General features: G+C 39.9%; 3 protein-coding genes across 14 annotated transcripts in view; 1 reads left to right on the top strand and 2 right to left on the bottom strand.

The window, feature by feature from the left end:
• The window catches only part of LOC106091397 (gamma-aminobutyric acid receptor alpha-like), a 128780-nt gene extending 121352 nt beyond the window's left edge, over positions 1–7428 (top strand). For 9 of the 10 annotated variants that reach the window (XM_059360626.1, XM_059360623.1, XM_059360621.1 and 6 more), the window contains 2 exons: positions 1211–1876; positions 6165–7428. In XM_059360626.1, coding sequence (XP_059216609.1) covers positions 1211–1876; positions 6165–6397 — 899 coding nt within the window. In that variant the 3' untranslated portion in view covers positions 6398–7428. The remainder of the gene's footprint in view (positions 1–1210; positions 1877–6164) is intronic. The other variant, XM_059360627.1, reaches the window with a different exon arrangement.
• A 5040-nt stretch (positions 7429–12468) lies between these two features.
• Positions 12469–13985, bottom strand: LOC106091395 (glycerol-3-phosphate phosphatase). The gene is made up of 3 exons (XM_013257899.2): positions 13734–13985; positions 12976–13636; positions 12469–12904 (listed from the first exon to the last, which is right to left on the bottom strand). The coding sequence occupies exons 1-3, from the start codon at positions 13828–13830 to the stop codon at positions 12736–12738; spliced, it is 927 nt and encodes a 308-aa protein (XP_013113353.1). The 5' UTR covers positions 13831–13985; the 3' UTR covers positions 12469–12735.
• A 1355-nt stretch (positions 13986–15340) lies between these two features.
• Positions 15341–19518, bottom strand: LOC106091402 (glycerol-3-phosphate phosphatase). Of its 3 annotated transcripts, none has more exons than XM_013257912.2 (3): positions 19198–19518; positions 15840–16488; positions 15341–15732 (listed from the first exon to the last, which is right to left on the bottom strand). In XM_013257912.2, the coding sequence occupies exons 1-3, from the start codon at positions 19292–19294 to the stop codon at positions 15555–15557; spliced, it is 924 nt and encodes a 307-aa protein (XP_013113366.2). In that variant the 5' UTR covers positions 19295–19518; the 3' UTR covers positions 15341–15554. The 3 variants fall into 3 exon arrangements, with proteins under 3 accessions (XP_013113366.2, XP_013113368.1, XP_013113367.2); XM_013257914.2 differs by lacking the exon at positions 19198–19518 and adding an exon at positions 19037–19126; XM_013257913.2 differs by lacking the exon at positions 19198–19518 and adding an exon at positions 19014–19101.
• Positions 19519–22114: the final 2596 nt, after the last annotated feature.

Here is a 22114-nt window from a genome sequence, read left to right as displayed (position 1 = left end):
TCATTCGTTTCGGTTACGGCGGTTCCGAGGTAGATAAAATTACTTACTATCTCAAAGTTGTGGTTCCCAACTTTCTCCATGTGCTTTATCCGCTCGGTTGTACAAGGCTTTTTGGGAGTTGAAACCATCCATTTCGTCTTATCTCCATTTACTGCCAGACCCATTTTCACTGACTCTCTTTCGATTCTTTCAAAGGCTGCAGTTACTTCTTCCGGTGACCGACCTATGATATCGATGTCGTCGGCATAGGCGTGTAGCATGTGTTCTCTTGTGATTAGTGTGTCATATCTATTCACTTCTGCATCTCGTATAATCTTCTCCAGCAGGATATTAAAGAGATCGCACGAGAGGCTGTCTCCTTATCTGAAACCTCGTTGAACGAGCTTATCTAGCTATATATAAAGATATAGCTAGATATAGATAGGCCGATCTACCGATAAAGGGGGTGAAGCCCATAAAAGCTTTATTTATTACACGATTTAGCTGAAATTTGAAACAGTGAGTTGCTTAAGGCCTTCCGACATCTGACTTTAATTTGGTTCAGATCGGACTATATTTAAATATGCCATGTAGACCGATCTGCCGATAAACGGTCTGAAGTCCATTAAAACTTTATTTATCACCCGATTTCGCTGATCTGTTCAGATCGAACTATATTTAGATATAGCTTTTATAGCAATTAAAACTTTATTTATTACCCCATTTCGTTTTAAGTCTCCCAACATCCGATCCAAATATGAATCAGATCAGACTAAACAGATATAGCTGTCATAGTGAATAAACCGATTTTCTAATTTTGGATCTTAATCCCGATTTCGCGGGACCTGAATATAATATGATGGAGACCAGCCGCTATTTAGATATAGCTATGGATATAGTAGTGGTGTTATAATAAAATATGATGATTATTATATCCTTGGTGGTGGGTATCGAAAGTTTGGCACGGCCGAACTTAATACGTTTTTACTTCTCAACTAGTTTTTTCGAGTTTCTCCCAGTGAACAGCTATTGTCAGTCTATTGAGGGTTTTATGGCAGGGTGCTTTGACTCCAAAGCAATAACGATTTGTAGGGATACGTCATTTAACAGACCAGGTGACAAAATTGTGATATCAGCCGAAATACTGCAATCACCCATAATTCAGGTGGTGACATATTTCAAAGCCATGCCCCTATTTTTTAATAACAACACTTTTTTTATTAATTTTCAGCTGAATACTCCATGCTCATGGTCAACTTCCACTTGCAACGTCACATGGGCAATTTTCTAATACAAGTATATGGACCCTGCTGTCTGCTGGTGGTATTGTCTTGGGTCTCATTCTGGCTAAATCGTGAGGCTACCGCTGATCGTGTGTCTCTGGGCATAACAACTGTCTTGACAATGACATTTTTGGGTTTAGAAGCCAGAACGGATCTACCCAAGGTACCATATCCCACGGCATTGGACTTTTTCGTATTCCTTTCGTTTGCCTTTATTTTCGCCACTATTCTACAATTTGCCGTAGTCCATTATTTCACCAAATATGGTTCGGGTGAATGTTATTTTATAATTGAAGAATTGGATTCGGATACTGAGGCGGAGAGTGCGGTAAGACAGACACCTAAATTGGGCATGACCCCGGATTATACTCCCACCGAGAGTACAGAATCGAAAATTTACGAAGTTATACCTTTATCAATGTGTTCCATAAATATACCGAATCGTAGAGAAGCGAAAAGGAGACGCAGCCGTTATGAAAGGCGTATGGGGTTCATGAATTGTTGGCGTCAATTGCTGAACTGGTCGGGAGGTAGACAAAGTCGAGGTCGCCATAAACCGCATTTTGAGTCTTCCGATGAAGATGGCGAAGAGGTACACTTGAGAGCCAGTGAGGGTAAGTATGGAATGGAAAATACAATGGGACCATCACACGCAATGATAAATCGTTCAAAGTTGTGAGAACTCTAAATAAAAAGTAGCCAGACTTCATTTTATTTGCACTACCTTTTAAACTGTTCAATATTCGAACTATGCATGGTAAGAGTTGAAATGTATTGGAAATGTAGATATGGTTGGATATGAATGTTGATGATTAACTTATCTAGCAGAATCTCGTCTGCTTGATTCTGTTGCATGTTCAGACCCAGGAGGTGGGATGCATCCAGAGGGATCTGGGTTTTAAGTCGAGAGGGTCTGGCTTGGCTGTTAAGCAGGTGACGTGGGTCGTGTGGTCCCTGGTCACAATTGGGACACACATCGTGCACGTCGGCATCAACCCTTGCTCTGTAGGAGTTGAGGCGGCTCAATCTGCCAAATCGCAATTGAGGCAGAACCACTCTGGTTTGCCGGGGGAGGTCCATTTCTTCAGGTGCAATGGGAGGCGGTCGTTCTCCAAGGACTACATTCACCCGGTAGCTATTCCCCTCATATGCTACCGTGTGTGCATGAATGTTGTCTAGACCCGCATTATATGTCGCTTGGTCTAGAGGTTCTCTCTTGTAGCGCAGAACCTATCACTCTAGACCATGTAGATCCACTTTAAGGATTCTAGGTGGTGGATACCTATTTATAAGATGATGACTTGAATGGTCCCTGCGATAACAGCCTCAACGCCTTTGCTTAGACAGCATGTAGTATTGTCTTAGGACGGGTAGAATAAGTGTCTCCTGATGAAGATGGTCCACGTGAGAACTAAGGAGGCAGTTCCAACAGCGACATTCTGAATGATCTGATGAGACCACACTAGCGCTGCATATATAACCGCAGACCGGCCAATTGCAAGTGACTTAGGACCTTGTTTCTACTTTGTCGTAAATCGTCATACCGCTCATACAGCTCGTTATTCATACGACGCCTATATTCTCCATTAACGCAAACGGGTCCATATATTTTACGGAGAATCTTCCTGCAGTCTTATTAATTTTGCAGCGATATCAAACTCCGTCATGGTTTGAAATACCTTTGCACATATAGAGCTATCGAAAGTGGCATTGTAGTCAACATAGAGATGGTAGGTGTTGATTTGTCCTTCTCGGGATTTGGTGCTGTGTGAATATCTGGTAAATGGTGGATTTACCAGGTCTAAAGCCGCATTGATACAAGATAGTCTCGAGCTCATAATTGGGCCCTAATTATGCGCTCGAGACTATCTTGTATGCGACGGGGAGGAGACTTATTCCTCTTTAGTTGGCACATTCCGTCTTGTATCATTTCTGGTTTACGGAACATAGTAGGCTGAGGTTCCAATCTTCGGAAATGCGAGATCGCGCAGACAAGTGTGTCGCCTCTGGTCTTAAACAGTTCAGCGGGCAACCCGTCAGATTCTGCTGCCGTCTTGTTCTTCAGTCGGGTCACCGCTATTTGGACCTCATTCTGACGAGGAAGTAAACATTTTATACCATCATCAGGAATTGGTTTTGCGGTATTTCCTTTGCCGGCGTCATCGAACACTAGCAGTTGGGTAAAATGTTCTTTCCATATCCTCAGTTCACTATCTTTGTCTCTGCAGGAGGAATAGGCCTGCACCAAATATAATTTCCGGACTTCATTCTGACTCCTGTACATCGCAATTCGCTAACACTCACGTCTTTCCATTTCCTTTTTCTTTCTGCGAAATAAACGTTTCTCCTCCTGTACATCGCAAATCGCTAACACTCACGTCTTTCCATTTCCTTTTTCTTTCTGCGAAATAAACATTTCTTCCCCCCTTCTTTTCTCTCGATACCTCTCCTTCAGGCTAAATTTTCCGTTGGGCCAAAGATATTTTCCTTTACTATTTTCGCATCAAAATCTCCCACAACGATTTTAATATCATGGGCGGGACAGCGGTCTTTCTAGACGCTCGTAAAAAATATCCTTGGTCTTTTCGTCCTTATCTTCCGTCGGGGCATGGGCGCAATCAAGGCTGACGTTGAAGAATTTGACCCTTATGCGGATTGTGGAGAGCCTCTCATTCACCGGAGTAAACGAGGAGACAAGCTTTTCCATTCTCCGACTAACCACAAATCCACAGCCGAATCCATGGGCCGTCTCATCGTAGCTATAATATAGGGTGTCACCTCTCGGTGTTGTTGTGGAGCCCTTCCCGAGCCATCGCACTTCCTGTATGGCAGTAATGTCTGCCTTGTACTTCTCCCATAAAGAGTTCGGAAATTCCAAGTGCATATACGTAAATCATGATCCTTGAAACGTTTGCGGGAGCCGTCAACATGGGGGGTTCTTCACCTTACGTGTATTTGTAGCGAACAATGTGGTTGAAGATTTGATTGCAGATATTTTCAAATCGGGTACTATAAGAGTGTTCAAAAGCAGGTTTGGGACAGTTGTAAGGTACTCGTCTTCAGATAGATTCAGGTTCTTCACCATCAGTATAGAGATGTCGTCGAGGCCCAACACCTTGGATAACTTGTGCACCACGGACGACATCCGCAACTTCGTCCACTGTAGATTATGATGGATGTCCATCGGCTCGGATAAGACAAATTGCAGCCCACCTAGCTTTGTCACTTTCGAGTTACTCAATAAATTGACGGTTGAAACACCTAGAGCATCTCTTCGGATCAGTCACCGATACGTCGCCTAAAGTAACTGAGGTCCTCTCCTCCTGTCGAAAGGGACTTAGCAGTAGACCACACCATGTCTAAACCGGTACCTAAGTTACATTGCTCCAAGTGTTCCAGACACAAATTCCGCTTATGTTCGTTGACTACCCTGTTTATTTCCAGATTCAGCTCGATGATTCTGGGGTTAGTGGGGTCCGTGCAACGAATCCCATCCCGCTCGTCTGCGAGTACCACTGCCTGCGCTGGGAAATGTGGCCGCACTTGGGGTATTCGACCGGCTGGTATAAAGCGAGCGGCTGCTGTGTTAATGATATCTGGGAATTTCCTCACGACAACTAGCACATTTGAGGGGGGTACAAGGTTAACTGAAGCTACGATTTGTGTACTCTCTGAAGCAGACCAAATCGATCTCCTTCTGATTGATAAACTTCCATCTCTCAGAGGTAATTCGACAGTGAGAATTATGGGGAGGCGGTCCGAAATTACGGCGTGCCAGAATACGTCACTCAGGAGATCAGGGGATGCAATGGAAATGTCTGGCGAGCTGCTGCACCTTCTCATTCACAGTGCAAAACGTGGAGCCTTCAATCTGCCTTGCCAAAACTATGCCCCGCTGGTCGTTACCTAGGCGAGAATGGCATTAAGTGTGATGCGCATTAAAAAGCCTCCTAGAACCGGGTGATTATGGCCAAACAGTAGGCCACTAATGTCGGGCCTGTAAACTTGGCCATTAATTGAGACACAACCGGCGGTATACACACGCTGTATACCTCCATCTCGGCACTACCAGACTTGAATGATATCCCCATACATTCCAAGTAGGGGTCACTAGCGCCCGGCGCAGGCGGGAATGGTGTATCACGAAGGCCAATCCCTCACCTCCATTCCTTAAGCGATCCTTACATAGGTGTAGGGTGTTGGTCAGCTTTGTCTCCTGCATCGCTGCAACCTGCTCATAAAATCTACTATCTCATCGATCTTGCCTCAGAGACTTTTGCAATTCAATTGCAAGACTTATACACTTCCTGGCACTGGCCAGACAATATTGGGTCTGGGGTGCTGCTATTGCGTGTAATGCCGCACGGGAAAGGTCAGAGAGGTCACATAGTCTGACGACGAGGACGCCGAAGGCGACGACGACGACGCTTGTGACCCATTGCTGTCTATGTGCGCACAGCAACTTGCAACATATTCAATGCGACGTAGGCCAGAGCAAGATCGATAATTCACCCACTCCATGCACCGCTTGCACCTCACCGAAACCGATCGATGATGGAGGCGGTTATGGCAAACCAAAAAGAGCCGGGTTTCTTTGCCGGTGAAGAACTCCATCGTGTCAATCCGGTACGTACAACCCTCTGCATCATATTTAGTAGAATTATGTGCTAGAAAAGCTTGACCAAAACACGTCAAATAATTATCTAACTGGAACTTTTGAGCTATATTTTTCACCTTCATGGCTTGCGTATATAGCACTTAAACCAATCAAGCTTAGAAGTGTATTTAAAATTAAAAAGTAAAAGAAAACTACAAGGTTTCTAAAATTTTTTTATAACGATTTATTATTACTTATGGAAATCCCATTCTCCCAAAAAAAAAATCACATATTAATCATTCCAGATATCACTCCTAAAAAATATTCAGGTCGCCGTCGCATGTCCTACTACAGACGAGAAGAGTTGGATGCCCGACGCAAGGGTAAACGCACCCCTCAATACAATTCCGTATCGAAAATTGATCGAGCCTCACGCATTGTCTTTCCCATACTATTCCTACTTATAAATGTCTTCTATTGGTATGGTTACCTGTCGCGCAGCTCACGCATTTTGGCGCCTAGTAATACGACCACCTGATGTTATCTTTTGGCAATTTAGATGCCAAGGCGAGAGGAAATCGAAGCAGAAGATATTGGCCGTAAAAATTGGAATTGGAATTGGGATCAATTGATGGTGATGATGGTTAGCATATTACAAATTAAACCAAATTTTACAAAAAAAAACTAAGACGAAAGCTTAAGCTTTTGATTCTGCTTTTAAGTTTTATGATTTCTTCGAACTAAATTGCCAAGCTTAAGGGACTTTATATAAGATATATACATATATAATTAGAGCTTTTTGTCTTAAGCCCAATTTAAAGATTTTATTGAAAACAAATATTTAAAATCGATTGTATTCCTTTATAGAGAAATTAAAATAGAGACTTCCCAATTGATGAATTATTTTAAAAATAACTTAAAAGCTCTACCTAACATAGATGTCGCTCTATAAAAGATGTATTACACACCAATATAATATCCCTTGAGAAGTATCTATATTAATTTTTACACACTAATAATAGCTTTTCACGCACCATCTTATTTTTACAGAGTTATATGTTCAAATGGCACATAGATGTCGCACTATGCCTGAAAGTTGCATAACTTAAAATGCTTGTATCCCCATGTATTTAAACTTTTTTTCCCAAAAACTTAATAGGATCCATCCATTGGTAGCCCAGGCAGAATGGTTTAAAGGCTCCTTGTGTTTTAGGGGGCCGTTCCCTAAAAGTTTCACTACTTAAAATGCTTGCAACCCCACCTATTGAAATTTTTAGTATAAACTAAATATGGTGCCTACGGTGATAGTCCATGAAGAGTTACCTATTAAGCGCAGATGGTGAAATTTTCGTTACCATAAGAAGTGCATTGACATATCCTAAACGAAATTTTCGTTACCAGTACCGTTACCGAAAATTTCGCTTCCAGGTACGCAGCCCAAATCAAATTTTCTTTAAGTAACAGGGTGACATAATAGGCATTGATGTTTTTTTAATTGCAACTACGAATGAAAATGTACGTTCAAATAAAGGGTGATTTTTTTGAGGTTAGGATTTTCATGCATTAGTATTTGACAGATCACATGGGATTTCAGACATGGTGTCAAAGAGAAAGATGCTCTGTATGCTTTGACATTTCATCATGAATAGACTTACTAACGAGCAACGCTTGCAAATCATTGAATTTTATTACCAAAATCTGTGTTCGGTTCGAAATGTGTTCAAATTTTGACAAATTTTGTTCAGCGATGAGGCTCATTTCTGGTTGAATGGCTACGTAAATAAGCAAAATTGCCGCATTTGGAGTGAAGAGCAACCAGAAGCCGTTCAAGAACTGCCCATGCATCCCGAAAAATGCACTGTTTGGTGTGGTTTGTACGCTGGTGGAATCATTGGACCGTATTTTTTCAAAGATGCTGTTGGACGTAACGTTACGGTGAATGAACACATTTCGAACCGAACACTGATTTTGGTAATAAAATTCAATGATTTGCAAGCGTTGCTCGTTAGTAAGTCTATTCATGATGAAATTTCAAAGCATACTGAGCATCTTTCTCTTTGACACCATGTCTGAAATCCCACGTGATCTGTCAAATACTAATGCATGAAAATCCTAACCTCAAAAAAATCACCCTTTAGCTCCATGCAACATGAAATAAAGTTATTTGCAAATAAAAACGATTAATTACAGTACATATGTACTCCATAGCCAAAAATTATTAAAATTCGGTAAAATTAATATATCTCGATCTTTGTCGCCACATTGTATTCTACATAACTATTTTTCAGTGGCCACATAAATGTCTTGGTTGCAACTGAAAATTTCGCTAGAGACGCATACTCAACATTCATTAAAAAAAGCACAAATCCTTCCTGGTACAGGTGATCAAAACAGGAGATCTATAATTGACCTGTGATGGTTTTACTCATACCTCTTCAGAACAACTTACAACGCTTACAATTCTTCGTAACTTAAAATTCTTGTAACCCCTCTATATAACAATTAATGACAGTCCAGTCCAGTGTGCGGTCTTCCTTCTAAGTACCTAATTTTCTGGTGCAGAAAAGGGCTGTATGCACCTCTGGCGAAATTTTCGTTACCATAAGAAATGCATTGACATATCCTAAACGAAATTTTCGTTACCGAGAATTTCGCTTCCAGGTACGCAGCCCAAATCAAATTTAACAGGGTGATATAATAGGCATTGATGTTTTTTTTTTTACTTACAAGGACAATGGATATGGACAATGACTAGAACTACTCGTTGATGCCCATTTTCCGGGAAACTCTCCAACGGACAACGTGACGGCAGAACAGGTTGTCGCTGATATACATTCGTCGGAGGTTATTGGGGAAATCGTGTCTGAGTCGAAATTATTAAAAGTTTCGACTCCTCCAGGCCCTGATGATGTCTCCCCGGTTGAATTACAAATTGTGCCAAATACCCTTGCGCTTTGACTTAGAGATATACTCTGCTTGTATCAGCATGTCGTATATACCTGTGGAATGGAGCAACACAAAGGCCGTTTTCATTCTAAAAGCAGGAAAAGCTTACCACACGAAGGCGAAACTTTTTCGTCCTATTAGTCTATCATCATTTATGCCGCAGACTCAAGAGAGATTGGTAGAAACATATCTTAGGGCAAAGATACCTTAAGATCGCCTATCTCGGCAACGGCATATATATAGTAGGTCCACTAAAACAGCCCTTCACGACCTAGTCGCCTACTAGAGGGTTCTCACGCTGTCAAGGAATATGCAATAGTAGAATTTCTTGATATTGATGATGCTTTCAGTGCTGCCAGGCCTGTTGCGCAAAAAATCGTCAATCTCTAAATGGTGCGATTTTCGAAGGGTGGAAGACTTCTATAACGTTTATCAATGTCTTTTCTTCAAAAACATTGAAGGTTTTGTTAATTTTAACATATTTTCAATTAAAACTTAAATATATATATATATATATATATATATATATATATATATATATATATATATATATATATATATATATATATATATATATATATATATATATATATGTATATATATATATATATATATATATATATATATATATATATATATAAATATATATTGTTTTTATATTCAAATTTTAATCTTTATTGTAAAAACAAAAGATTCGGAATTCAGACTATAATATTATCGAGGGTTAATAACATTTAAATATTTTATTATATAAAGTGTGGTTACATTTTTTGGGCTAAAATTTTTAAACGTTAAGCTTTTTTCTGCGTTTCATTTCCATTTTCTCAATGTAGACCAACCCGATTTCAATGATGGAAAGATACATAATCGAGCAAAGCGTTTAAGTTATTCAAAATCAATATTGACCGTTAAAATTTCCCAACCTTATATATTAGAATTGGGCAATCATGAGAATTTGTCGTACAAAGAGGGTGTACGAAATTTGCTACAGTGAGTTGTGTTAGACCTTTCGACGTCTTTTTTCAATTTGGTTCAGATCGGTCCCGATTTGGATATAGCTGCGATATATACCGATTTGCCGATTTAAGGTCTTGGGTCCATAGGAGGCGCATTTATTGTCCGATTTCTCTCAAATTTGGGACAGTGTGTTGTGTTAAGCCCAACGATATCTTTTTTTAATTTGGCCCAGATTGACCCAGATTTGGAATAGCTGCCATATAGACCGATTTCTCGATTTAAAGTCTTGATCCAATAAAAGGCGCATTTATTATCTGATTTCGCTGAAATTTGACACAGTGACATAGGTTAGCTGCCAAAAAGACCATTATTTTGTTCTACAAAATTGAACAGTGACCACTCAATATCCGTGCTGAACTTGGTCTACATCGGACCATTTGTCGATATTTGTACCAGATTATGACAAATGGTGGTGGGTATCCAACGTTCGGCCCGGCCGAACTTAATGCCTTTTTACTTCTTTTTCTCTATTTTGAGGTCAATTTCAATACGAATAAATCCCGAAAACAAATTGTTAACTTATAAAGGAATTCGCCGTAAAAATCGTCCAGCGTCAAAATGCAAACTTTTTGACTAAAAATCGTAAAATTGTCACATCTGGGTGTTTTCAACAATGTTAAGCCGACATCAATCATGAAGGAGCTGGAGTTTCTAGTCATTAACAGTACCGTAAAAAAATTATTAATAACTAAAAGATGCATTACAACAGGCTTGGGATCTATAGACCTAAAAAGATGGGTCAGCAGGGAAACAACTCAAAGAGGTTTACTGTCTCATCTACTTTGGAATATAGCCATTGGAAGAAAGAGGTGTAAAGGAGGTGGCTATTGCGGTTAGGGGAAAGTGCTACATCACTCTAAGAGATATACTTCAGTAAGCTCTGCGTGCGAAAGCGAAGTGGTCTAGACGTTAATCCGCGCAAGACAGAACTAGGTCTTTTCAGCAGGAGATTATCTATAGTGGCACCTGTCTCCTCGGGAGGAGAGAATGTTCCATTTACCGAAAACGCAAAATACCGGGATGTTATGCTGGACAATAAATTGAACTTCAAATCAAATATATTGGAAAGGGCAAGAAAGGCAACTCTTGCCCTTTTGCCATTGGCAAAAGTTGGGGGGTTTAAACCTAGTGCCACGCACTAGGTATATACAGCAGAACTATAATGCTATGTGGTTGTTATAGCCACATTTTCATGAAGGTGGCGATCCTCGTCAAGCTCCTGTATGTGAGTAAGCTCGTTCCGGTCAAAGAAGCGATCGCCGCGGGTACAAGGTGGCCATTGGTTATTTAAAAGAGCCTATAACTCGTCTTGTCATATCGAGCATCATAGGCACTCAGTTCTTGTGCAAGAGCCGGTGCCGCCCGGCCTCTCTCTGAGACTATCTACTCGATGCCGCTGATTGACCGCGACTGCCGTTGCAACTACTCCGTATGGAGCATTTCACTATCCGCAATATTCCAGCCTGTGTGGTGCTCACAGCTATCCCCTGCCGGTGTGCTATATGGTGTTGTCGTCTGGTGGACGGCGCTTTGTCCATCTACCTTCTGTTAAATACTCAGCTGGAATCAAAGTTTGGCTTGCTTGTGCATCACAGTCGCACTGAGGACGACACCATCTAAAGCACTAAATTTAATGCTATACCTCTGGAGATGTGGCCTAGACAAATTGCTGCGACCACTGCGGTGAGGCTAAGGGAGCTTTCTCTTTGGTCATGGGGCGGCTGCGGTCACTGTGTTATTCTTGATACAACACCAGTGTGGATTACACATTGGCTTTTTGATAAAAAGTACTCTACCACTATTCCTGATAGAACCGATTCCAACTATTGGGTTGCCCAAAAAGTAATTGCTGATTTTTTAAAAGAAAATAAATGCATTTTTAATAAAAATTAGAATGAACTTTAATCAAAATATACTTTTTTACACTTTTTTTCTAAAGCAAGCTAAAAGTAACAGCTGATAACTGACAGAAGAAAGAATGCAATTACAGAGTCACAAGCTGTGAAAAAATTTTTCAACGCCGACTATATGAAAAATCCGCAATTACTTTTTGGGCAACCCAATACAATATCTCTGGTTATTAAAAATTACATAGACTTATATACGGATGGTTCCAAAATAGAGGACCACATGGACGCAGGCACCTCCGGCGGCAAAAGACGAGAGGTTGAAGCATTTCATATGCCTAACCTATTTAGGGACATATAATGAAAAACAATTAGGGATTTTGTGAGTAGTACGGAATGCCTGAAATGGACTTTTGGCGGTTAGTTTTCATTCGGAAGAGCGCGCAACAAGCCCACGAATGGCTTGGGTGTATGTCCATTGTGACATGGGCTGAGTAAAAATCCACACTGAGACTATCGGATACCGTCTCGATATCCACCAGCGCACCTGCCTATACCATTCAAATGACAGCACGAATGCCATTGGTCAAAATGGATTTACCCCTCTTATTTCCTCTAGTCCTTGAGTAAATATCTCTGTATCCTATTTCTACTTTGGCATTAAGTATTATGATTATCGTTCGAAGTTGTTTTCCTGTTTTCATAGAAAATTCATATATTATTTAATGCATATGTAATATTTTTATTGAAATAATAAAACACTTGATGTAAGCTGCTATGAATTATTAATATATAACTATTACATTTAACATCTATATTTATTATTAAAATATACGATTACAATATGTGAATCAACACGTAGTACAACTGTTAAAAAATTGAATTTCTTTCTTTAAAGTTTTTGCAGGTAAGTTTTTGGATTCGTTAAGGCGAATATATGAAAATTGGGTATGAATTCAGTATCAACTTGCTTTAAATTTTTAGGTAAAAAGGTTAAAGGTAAGGTTTTAGATCGGCAGGGGAAGTATGATGGATACGATTCCTTGAATCACTCTAACTAAAGCTTTCAAAGAAAAGCTTTCAGATCACTTAGGGAAGATATATAAAAATTGGGTATGAATTCCTTACTGCCTTGCTTAACCAGTTCCTCAACATCATTCCATTTGTAGCGGCCAGTGCCAACCAGTAGAGTGGAGAAACCACAATTTTTACCAAATGAGACATCGGTTTTGTAACTAAAAAGAACAATTTACCTTAAGTTTTAAAAGTGTGGGAAAACAAAAATTTTTTGACAAAAAGTACTTACCAATCGCCAATCATTAAGGCTCTCTCTGGCTTAATTTTACCGCTCTGTACCAAATGTTCACATACCAAAGGATTTGGTTTGCCCATAATCAAAGCTTCGCGGCCAACACAAGTCTCAATGGCTTTCAAAATAGCCCCAGTACCAGGTATACAATACATGGGAAATTTGGATACAGCATCAGCATTTGTTGCCAAAAATAGACATTTCTCATTTTGACCCAAAAAATTGGAAGCCTTCATCAATTTGTTATAACTAATATGCTCATCGAAAGCCACCACCACTGCTCCAATAGTATCCGATTTAGTTTGTCTGTCTATGGCCTGCAATACATCCACCCATATAGGTTTTACAGGGTCAGGGCCCAAACCAAAAAATGGAATTTCTAAAGCTGCTAATTCCTTGCCCAAGGCCGAACTGCCTATGGCATAGACTTTGTCCTTCCTTTTCAGATTAAGCTTGAGATATTCGGCTATCGAAAAAGTGGGAGCTATGATTTGAGTTTCTTCTATGTTAAAATTCATGCGTCGAGCTTTCTCGCATAATTCGGCGCGAGTTTTGGTGCCATTATTGGTAACAAAATAGATTTTCTTTCCCTTAGCTTGCAGGGCATTGATGGTTTCGGGAACTCCGGCAATGACTTCATCATCATACCATAAAACACCTAGTAAAAACACAAATAAGATTTTTTCTTGATTTCCCCTGCAAGATTTTTTTATTTTTTTACTTTGGCATCCCTGTACGCCACTCCAACTACTCACCATCGCAATCGGTCAATATGACATTGTATGACTCCAGCCAATTTGCCTGCCTTTGCTTATCGCCTTCAGAGTCCAGATTTATGGGATCTTTTAACATTTTTATACCCGCACTTTTATTTATTTTTTATTATTAGTATTAATTGAAATATTTATATAATTAATTGTTTATTTAGTATTTCCAAGCAACAATAGTAATCCTCTGCCGCCACGATTCTTTACACAACGATTGACCCCCTAGTACTACCGTAGAAATGCTTTTTAGGTAAATATTTTTTATAAACAACTTTAATCAGCTGTGTGCTCCAATCGCCAAGTGTATGAACGCTCTCTCTCTCTCTTTCTCTCACTCTCTCATTTTAACAAGATTGAGTTAAGCTTTTAACTAAAGAAGAACAACAAGGGGAACTCTTTTAAAACCAAGAAGCAATTAAAGAAATTTACCAAAAAAGAGTATGAAAAAATAAATATCTCCATGGAATTTTATAAAAATCCAAATTTGGTCACTATTTTAATAAAATTGTGGATTTTAGTTAAAGTTTTCCCACAGAAACCCTTATTTGCTTGAGTAGAATTTAATTCCTGATTTATTTTCAAGAAAGCTTTTATGAATTGTATATATGGTCTAACGACTTGACTAATTAATGAGCAAATTAAATTAAAAAAAAAATAAATAAAGTTTTCCCATAAAAACAAATTTTCTCAGCCAGATTAAATTAAAACTATCCCAAAGAAAACCTTATTCCACCAGGCTTAGATTTTACTTTTAATTTATTTTCACATACAACAAGATAACAATGATCTTATAATTACAGTATGTGATATATCAATGACATTCAAGAATCACAATTTTTACACATAATTTTAGTGACATTAACAATAGTATGACTACCAGCGATTTTAGAGATTTTCCAATATAGCTTTTTTGAATAGTTTTGCGTTGCCAACAGATTGAAGATTTGATGGCAGAGAGTTCCAAAGGCGGATCGCGATTTTGTAAAATGTTGCCATTTTAATATGAGCGGTCGATATCGGGGGGCGACTATTACAATCGTGCGAGTTGTTTTCAGCCAGGCTGCTTTAAAGGTTTCTCATAAAAAACCTCATTCAGCCAGGCTGAATTAATTTTTTCTCCTAGAAAACCTTATTCAGCCAGGCTGAATTAAAGTTTTCCCATAGAACACCTTCTTCAGCCAGTCTGAATTAAAGTTTTTTCATAGAAAACCTTATTCAGCCAGGCTGAGTCACAGTTTTCTCATTGGAAACCTTTTTCAGACAGTTTTCCCATAGAGAACCTTATTCAGCCAAGCTGAATTTAAAGTTTCCCCATAGATAACCTTATTCAGCCGGGCTAACTTAGCCTCAAAGTCTCCTCTTTCGCAGCAAGCATTTCACCAAAAAAAGATTTTTTAGGGGACCACTTTGCATCCCCTTTCCCAACCTACGACACTGTCTTTCTATCTTACAATAGACAAGCTTTTAATGTTATGCTCTTTCATTTTCTCTTAAAACAAAGTCTCTCACCTTTATTCTTGCTCTGTCATATATTATGACGCATACAACGCAAATACCCTACAGCCAGTATTCTATATTGTTGTCATTTTACCAGCTTGTTCGTTAATTTTCACTATTGTTAACATTTTTTTCTTTATTTAATTGATAATCTCACTTTGTACTTAGAGCTCAAAGCAAACTTAATATACACATATAAATTCCAACACTATTAACCTCTCGGCAATTCTTGATAAGCTACGATTAGAAAATGTCATGATTTCTAAAACTATAAATGGGGCATGGATGCTGAAAATCGATGTGAAACTAACTTCACATGTATGGCAATAAATCTCCCAGTTTGGGTAAATACACATCTGGTAGCAATTTGTGTAGTTCTGGATCGTCGGAGGCCTTCCAAGAATCCACATCATTCAATTGGTGGATACCAGTGCCAACCAGCATAGTTTGGAAACCGCAATTATAGCCCAGCAGTATATCAGTATTGCATCTGTAATGCAAAACGGCAAAATAGCAAAAACAAATTCATTATTTTAGCTTATCTATGACATGTTGGCATGTAAATAACAATTATGTCTGCTGTATTTTTATACCCACCTATCACCAATCATCAGCGTTCTTTCAGGAACAATGGTGCCATCCTTGATAAGGTGTTCACAAATCGCCACATTAGGTTTACCTATAACGGTAGCCTTACGCTCAGCGCAGGTTTCAATTGCTCGCACAAAACTACCAGTTCCAGGTACTACCATGTTGGGCATGGGAAATCGTTCATCTGTGTTGGTGGCAATAAACAAGCATTCCGGGTTATTAAGATAAGAGGCCGCTTTCGTCATCTTGGGAAAACTAAAGTATTCATCAAAGCCCACAACTACAGCCCCTATATTGTCGTCCAGCTTGAAATGATTCGATAGATATTGTTGCAACGAGCCAGGCATGTGTTCAGGTCCAACTTTTGTATGATCAATGCCCACAGCATCCAATTCTTTGGTTATACCCTCGGAACCAATAACAAAGACCTTTTTATTAAAATTACGATTTTTGAGGTAGGCCGCCAGGGAATGTGCTGTGGAGATAACTTCCTCTTCGGTTATATTGAAACCCATGTTATGGGATTTGACTAGAAGTTCTTTGCGAGTTTTGGTTGAATTGTTGGTACAAAAGAATATTTTCTTGCCCATTTCCTTGAAACGATTCATAACCTCGGCGGCTCCGGGTAGAACATCGCCATACACCCATAGAACGCCTGTAATAGAGAGAGAAAAGGGGAGAGAGAAACTAATATAGGTTCATTTAACTAAGAAATTAATTTGACTTCATTTTGAGAACCACATTCGGACAGTCAATTTTTAAGTTAACAGTATCCCATGTGTAAAGAAAGGGTAAAAGTTTCACACAAACATTTGCCCATTGCTACGGCAAGAAGACGACACGGGCTTCGAGAGCAGCTTAGCTGCGGGCTACTGGGAGCGTCCACAGGTTACGAATAATGGAATGCTCCGTACGGAGTAGCTGCAACAGCAGTCACGGACAATCAGCGGTATCGTGTGGAGAGTCTCAGTGAGGGTCCAGCTGGCACCGACACTCAAATACTGAGAGCCTAACATGCTCGATATGACAAGACGAGTTATGGACGCCTTTAAATAAGAATGACCATTCCGTTCCAGCGGCGTACGGTCCTTTGGATCGGAACGAGTTTGCTCACCCACAGAAGCTTGACGAGGATCGCCACATTAACATGAGAATGTGGCTACAACAACTCGATACCGCTGATTGTCCGCGACTTTCCATCCGTAACCTGTGAACGCTCGCTAAGCTTATCGTGACAGCAATGAATACGAGTCTGTGTGGTGCTCACAGCTATCCCGTGCCGAGAAGTCTTGTGGTCCCTAGGCACAGTAGACTTATACTTTAAAATTCCAGGGTCCAATTAAGAAATCTCACATTAGAACATTGGAAGGTTAGGTCGAAGACCACACCTCTTGCAACCTAGATGGCTTAGAGCCCTTAGACCTTAGGTACACTCTCGAGACTTTAGACCTTGTGTCTATTATGCCCATTCTAGGAGAGAATATAGATAAAGTTCCATCGCAGTGTGGTGCAAGATAGTGCTACGTAAAAGAGATGGGAAGGAAAGCAACGCACATGAAAACATAAAGAACAAGACGGACCGGAATGTAACTCTCATCTCATGAGGTTCATAAGCATGGTCAACACTCATCATCCATCAATACTTTGCAGACTCGTAAGTCTCATTCCTCAAAACCCCAACAGAGCTGGTCCCAACTGAGCTGCTCTTAAATAGTCTCGCATCCATATGGCCGGATGGCAAATTCTTCAGCATAGAACTCCTTCTTTTAAAAAACGACTTCTCCTTTCTCTTTGCGCTTCCCGCTTGGCCCTCGAGATCATCTCCGTCGCGGTATTCTAGAGTTCTGTCGTGGTTTTAATTGGCTTGGTGGACAATACTTTCAACGGGGATAATTCCTCCCCCAGCCGCCCGATTCCGTATATCTTTATCTTGCACTCGTTTTCTACAAATGTCTCACGTCTCCTAAAATATTATACCGTTTTCTCATCCCTGGCTTTCTATTATCCGCAAATGTCCGTTTGAAATGTTAAGAAGTATATCTTTCCTCTTCGGCAAGAGGTCTTAGAAGACTTTGTTGTCCGACCTATCCTTCAATGACCTATGTCAATTTCTCTATACATGTCATCTCCCCGCTGATTTGGAAATGATTGGACTTTTGTGGCATAAATCACCGAACCCATTCGTACCAATAAGTCAAATTTTTCGTTTACGGTCGCGTATCAGTTTGCGTACTTCGCTAAGTCAATCGGTCACTACACTAGGGCCTACGACTAATCACATTGCAATCCCATGGCAGCCGGTTGTACGCACCGGATTGACCCGTTGGAGGGCTCAAGGGCTGTCGTCTCAGTGTTTAACACACTGCTACAACAACAACTAATCACATTCAATCCCATGGCAGCCGGTTGTACGTACCGGATTGACTCGACGGAGTTCTTCATCGGCAAGGGCTGCCGCCTAAGTGTATAACACACTGCGACAACAACAATAACTAATCACATTCGATAGAAGCGCATTGTATGACTGTAAACTGCTCCTTATAAACGGGAAGCCTATGTTATACGACCCTAACAGTTTGGAAAAAGGTGGAAAACTTGTGTAAAAATGATGCCCGGTTTGGGGATCAATCCCTCCCCAGGTATTTTGAGGCTTGAGTTAAAATAGGTACCTCAAATGGCTCTTTGTTCCACTCAGATGGAAATGTGCTAAATAAGAGCAATATGATGCCCAAAAAGAAGTTTTGAATAGCGCGCCCCGCCTTTGTGGTAGGACCAAGGCGATCTCGGGACTGGAAATAGTTGATACCCCCCACCATATCAAGAGGGGAGAGATCGATTAGTTTGGGACACTCCCAGGCCCAAGATGGATCTTGTTTTCGAGTTTCCAGGTTCCTGGTGTGAAAAACATCTCCTTTCGTTTTTCTGGCAATGAAATCGTATTTAGACTTTTAGACGTTTGGCCGGATGTTTTTTCTTCGTTCACTAGGCACCGAGCCCCAACCCCATATTTCACATTCTTGTTTCTGTGGTAATTTTCCTAATTTTCCACTTGAATAATCACAACCTGAAGACTAAAACAAAAAACAGCGAAATTCTACCGGCCGTAGGGTGTTCGCAAAGCCGGTCATATAAATGACGTTTATAGCCACTTAAGGTTATTAACAAGACAAAATTGCACACCGTGACATTTTGCACGCACATACATTGCACACACACGCACACGTTGTGCAAGTCCAGATGATTTCTTTCGCAGACAAAATTAGAAATAAATTTTTCAACTTATGCAATTTACATAGTCTATATTTTTAACTTAAACTTGGGTCTAAACTGGGTCTAGCTGTAATAATTCAATTATCAGACATACCGTCACAATCGGTTATGACGGCATCGAATGTATCCAACCATTGGGTCACCTTGTCGGCATTCTGTTCCAAAAGTTTGGTGGCAGTTTTTTTAAACATTTTTTACTACTTATATATATTAATTTCAGTTATTAAACACGTAACACATAAACACACACTTTCTAGTTTAACATTCAAACACTTGTTGTTTCTACGATTATTTTATTTTTTATTAATATGTTCGCCCCGGCCGGAGTAATCTAACAACTATAATATGAATTACGCGAGGGCATGAAAAAAATACACAACTTTATTGATATCCAACAAACTAACTATTGAAATGAGAGCAAGCAGCGCTGCCATTGCGCTGAAATGTCAAAATCAGCTGAAAAAGAGTAGTGAGTGAGAGAGAGACGGAGAGCAATGAGTTGTTATGTTCTCTGTTTATGTTGAAAACAGCGTTGCCACTACAAAAAAATTTTCCGACAAAAAAAACCTACAAAATTTCCTGCCAGCCGACCAAAATTGTAAACTAAATCAAAATAAAGACAATTTTCTTGTAATAGTTGTTATTTTTATACCCAACACCGAAGGATGGGGGTATATTCATTTTGTCATTCCGTTTGCGACACTTCGAAATATCCATTTCCGACCCTATAAAGTACATATATTCTTGATCAGCGTAAAAATCTAAGTCGATCTGTCCGTCCATCTGTTTGTTGAAATCACGCTACAGTCTTCAAAAATGGAGATATTGAGCTGAAACTTTGCACAGATTCTTTTTTGTCCATAAGTTTTGTGCCTTCGACATCCTTCGTCAATTTGGCCCAGATCGGTCCAGATTTGAATATAGCTGCCATATAGACCGATCCTCCGATTTAGGGTCTTAGGCCCATAAAAGCCACATTTATTATCCGATTTTGCTGAAATTTAAGACAGTGAAGTTGTGTTAGGTCCTTCGACATCCTTCGTCAATTTGGCCCAGATCGGTCCAGATTTGGATATAGCTGCCATATAGACCGATCCTCCGATTTAGGGTCTTAGGCCCATAAAAGCCACATTTATTATCCGATTTTGCTGAAATTTGAGACAATGAGTTGTGTTAGGCCCTTCGACATCCTTCGCCAATTTGGCCCAGATCGGACCAGATTTGGATATTGCTGCCATATAGACCGATCCTCCGATTTAGGGTCTTAGGCCCATAAAAGCCACATTTATTATCCGATTTTGCTGAAATTTGGGACAGTGAGTTGTGTTAGACCCTTCGACATCCTTCGTCAATTTAGGCCAGATCGGTCCAGATTTGGATATAGCTGCCATATATACCGATCCTCCGATTTAGGGTCTTAGGTCCATCAAAGCCACATTTATTATCCGATTTTGCTGAAATTTGGAACATTAAGTTGTGTTAGGCCCTTCGACACTCTTCGTCTATTTGGCCCAGATCGGTCCAGATTTGGATATAGCTGTCATATATACCGATCCTCCGATTTAGGGTCTTAGGTCCATCAAAGGCACATTTATTATCCAATTTTGCTGAAATTTGGGACAGTGAGTTGTGTTAGGCCCTTCGACATTCTTCTTCTACTATATGGTACAGATCGGTCCAGATTTGGATATAGCTGCCATATAGACCGATCTTTCGGTTTTAGGATTTGGGGCCATAAAAAGCGCATTTATTGTCCGATTTGGGACAGTGCGTTGTGTTAGACTCTTCGACATTTTTCTGCAACTTGGGCCAAATCGGTGCAGATTTGGATATAGCTGCCATGTAGACCGATCTCTCGATTTAAAGTCTTGGCCCCATAAAAGACGCATTTATAATTCGATTTCAATGAAATTTGACACAGTGATTTATGTTAGGCTTTTCGAAATCTGTGTCGTATATGGTTCAGATCGGTTTATTTTTAGATATAGCTACTAAAAAGACCAATATTTTGTTATACACAATTGAACAATGACTTGTACTTATAAGTATTTGTTCCAAATCGGAAAATATTTCGATATAACTGCTATGGGACATAAGGTATGCAATTTTCACCGGATTTTAATGGAAAAATTAAAAAAAAATTAACGCCTTTTTACTTGTTATTTTTAATATCTAATTGACATTTTACGACGTTAAAGAATATATATATATATATATATGTATATATATATATATATATATATATATATTGTTGTTGTGAGTCAATTGTGTTGAAAACTGGAGAGGAACTAGTAAACTGGAACTAGTTCCTCTATCAGAACAGACCGAAAAGGATCGATCCGTTCGATGAGCGATTTTGCCCAAGACTACTGAGTGCCGGGTCACAGAGATATCCCCGGGAATTGTAAAGCGGACGGGCTTGCGAGACTAATCTAGACTTGTTTTCACTGGCTAGAACAGACGTTTTAGTCATTGTGTCCGTCTGACTGAAGGTTGCCAGCAACGACTTTTGCAGAAGCTGTGAGGACAGAAAAGAAGAAAAGTCAATAGAACACCTTCTGTGTGTGTGTCCCGCACTAGCAGTCAATAGTTCCACTTTAGGTACTCTTTTCTTTGAGAAGCTGTCTGATTTAGCGGATGTGAACATTCGCAAGTTGTTGGGCTTTTTAAAGCGAACTGGGCTTTTTAAAGCGGAGTGCTTATTTTTTTAGTTTTGCAAAAAATTTAACTTTTGCGATAGTATCCATCGGAAAAATATCTATTGATATTTAGTCAAAAAATTAAATATCGGTAGTGCCATAGATATTTTGCCAGCTCTACCCACACTACCAACCCAAGCTTCATTCGCGCGTCCATCATAAAAAGCAGCCGGCCAAGAATCAAGAAGCGCTCATAAGTGAGGGTTCACTGTAGCATGATCCGCACTTACTAACATCCTTGCATCTTCTGACCAGTCTAGATCTTGCATGACCCGATGTGAAAGCCTTAAGCGCCGCCTTGCTATCGTGATA

Source organism: Stomoxys calcitrans, chromosome 1 (assembly GCF_963082655.1).
Source record: "Stomoxys calcitrans chromosome 1, idStoCalc2.1, whole genome shotgun sequence".
Taxonomy (NCBI): Eukaryota; Metazoa; Arthropoda; class Insecta; order Diptera; family Muscidae; genus Stomoxys; species Stomoxys calcitrans.
The sequence above is the reverse complement of the archived record's forward strand: the minus strand, read 5'-3'. Positions and strand labels throughout refer to the sequence as shown.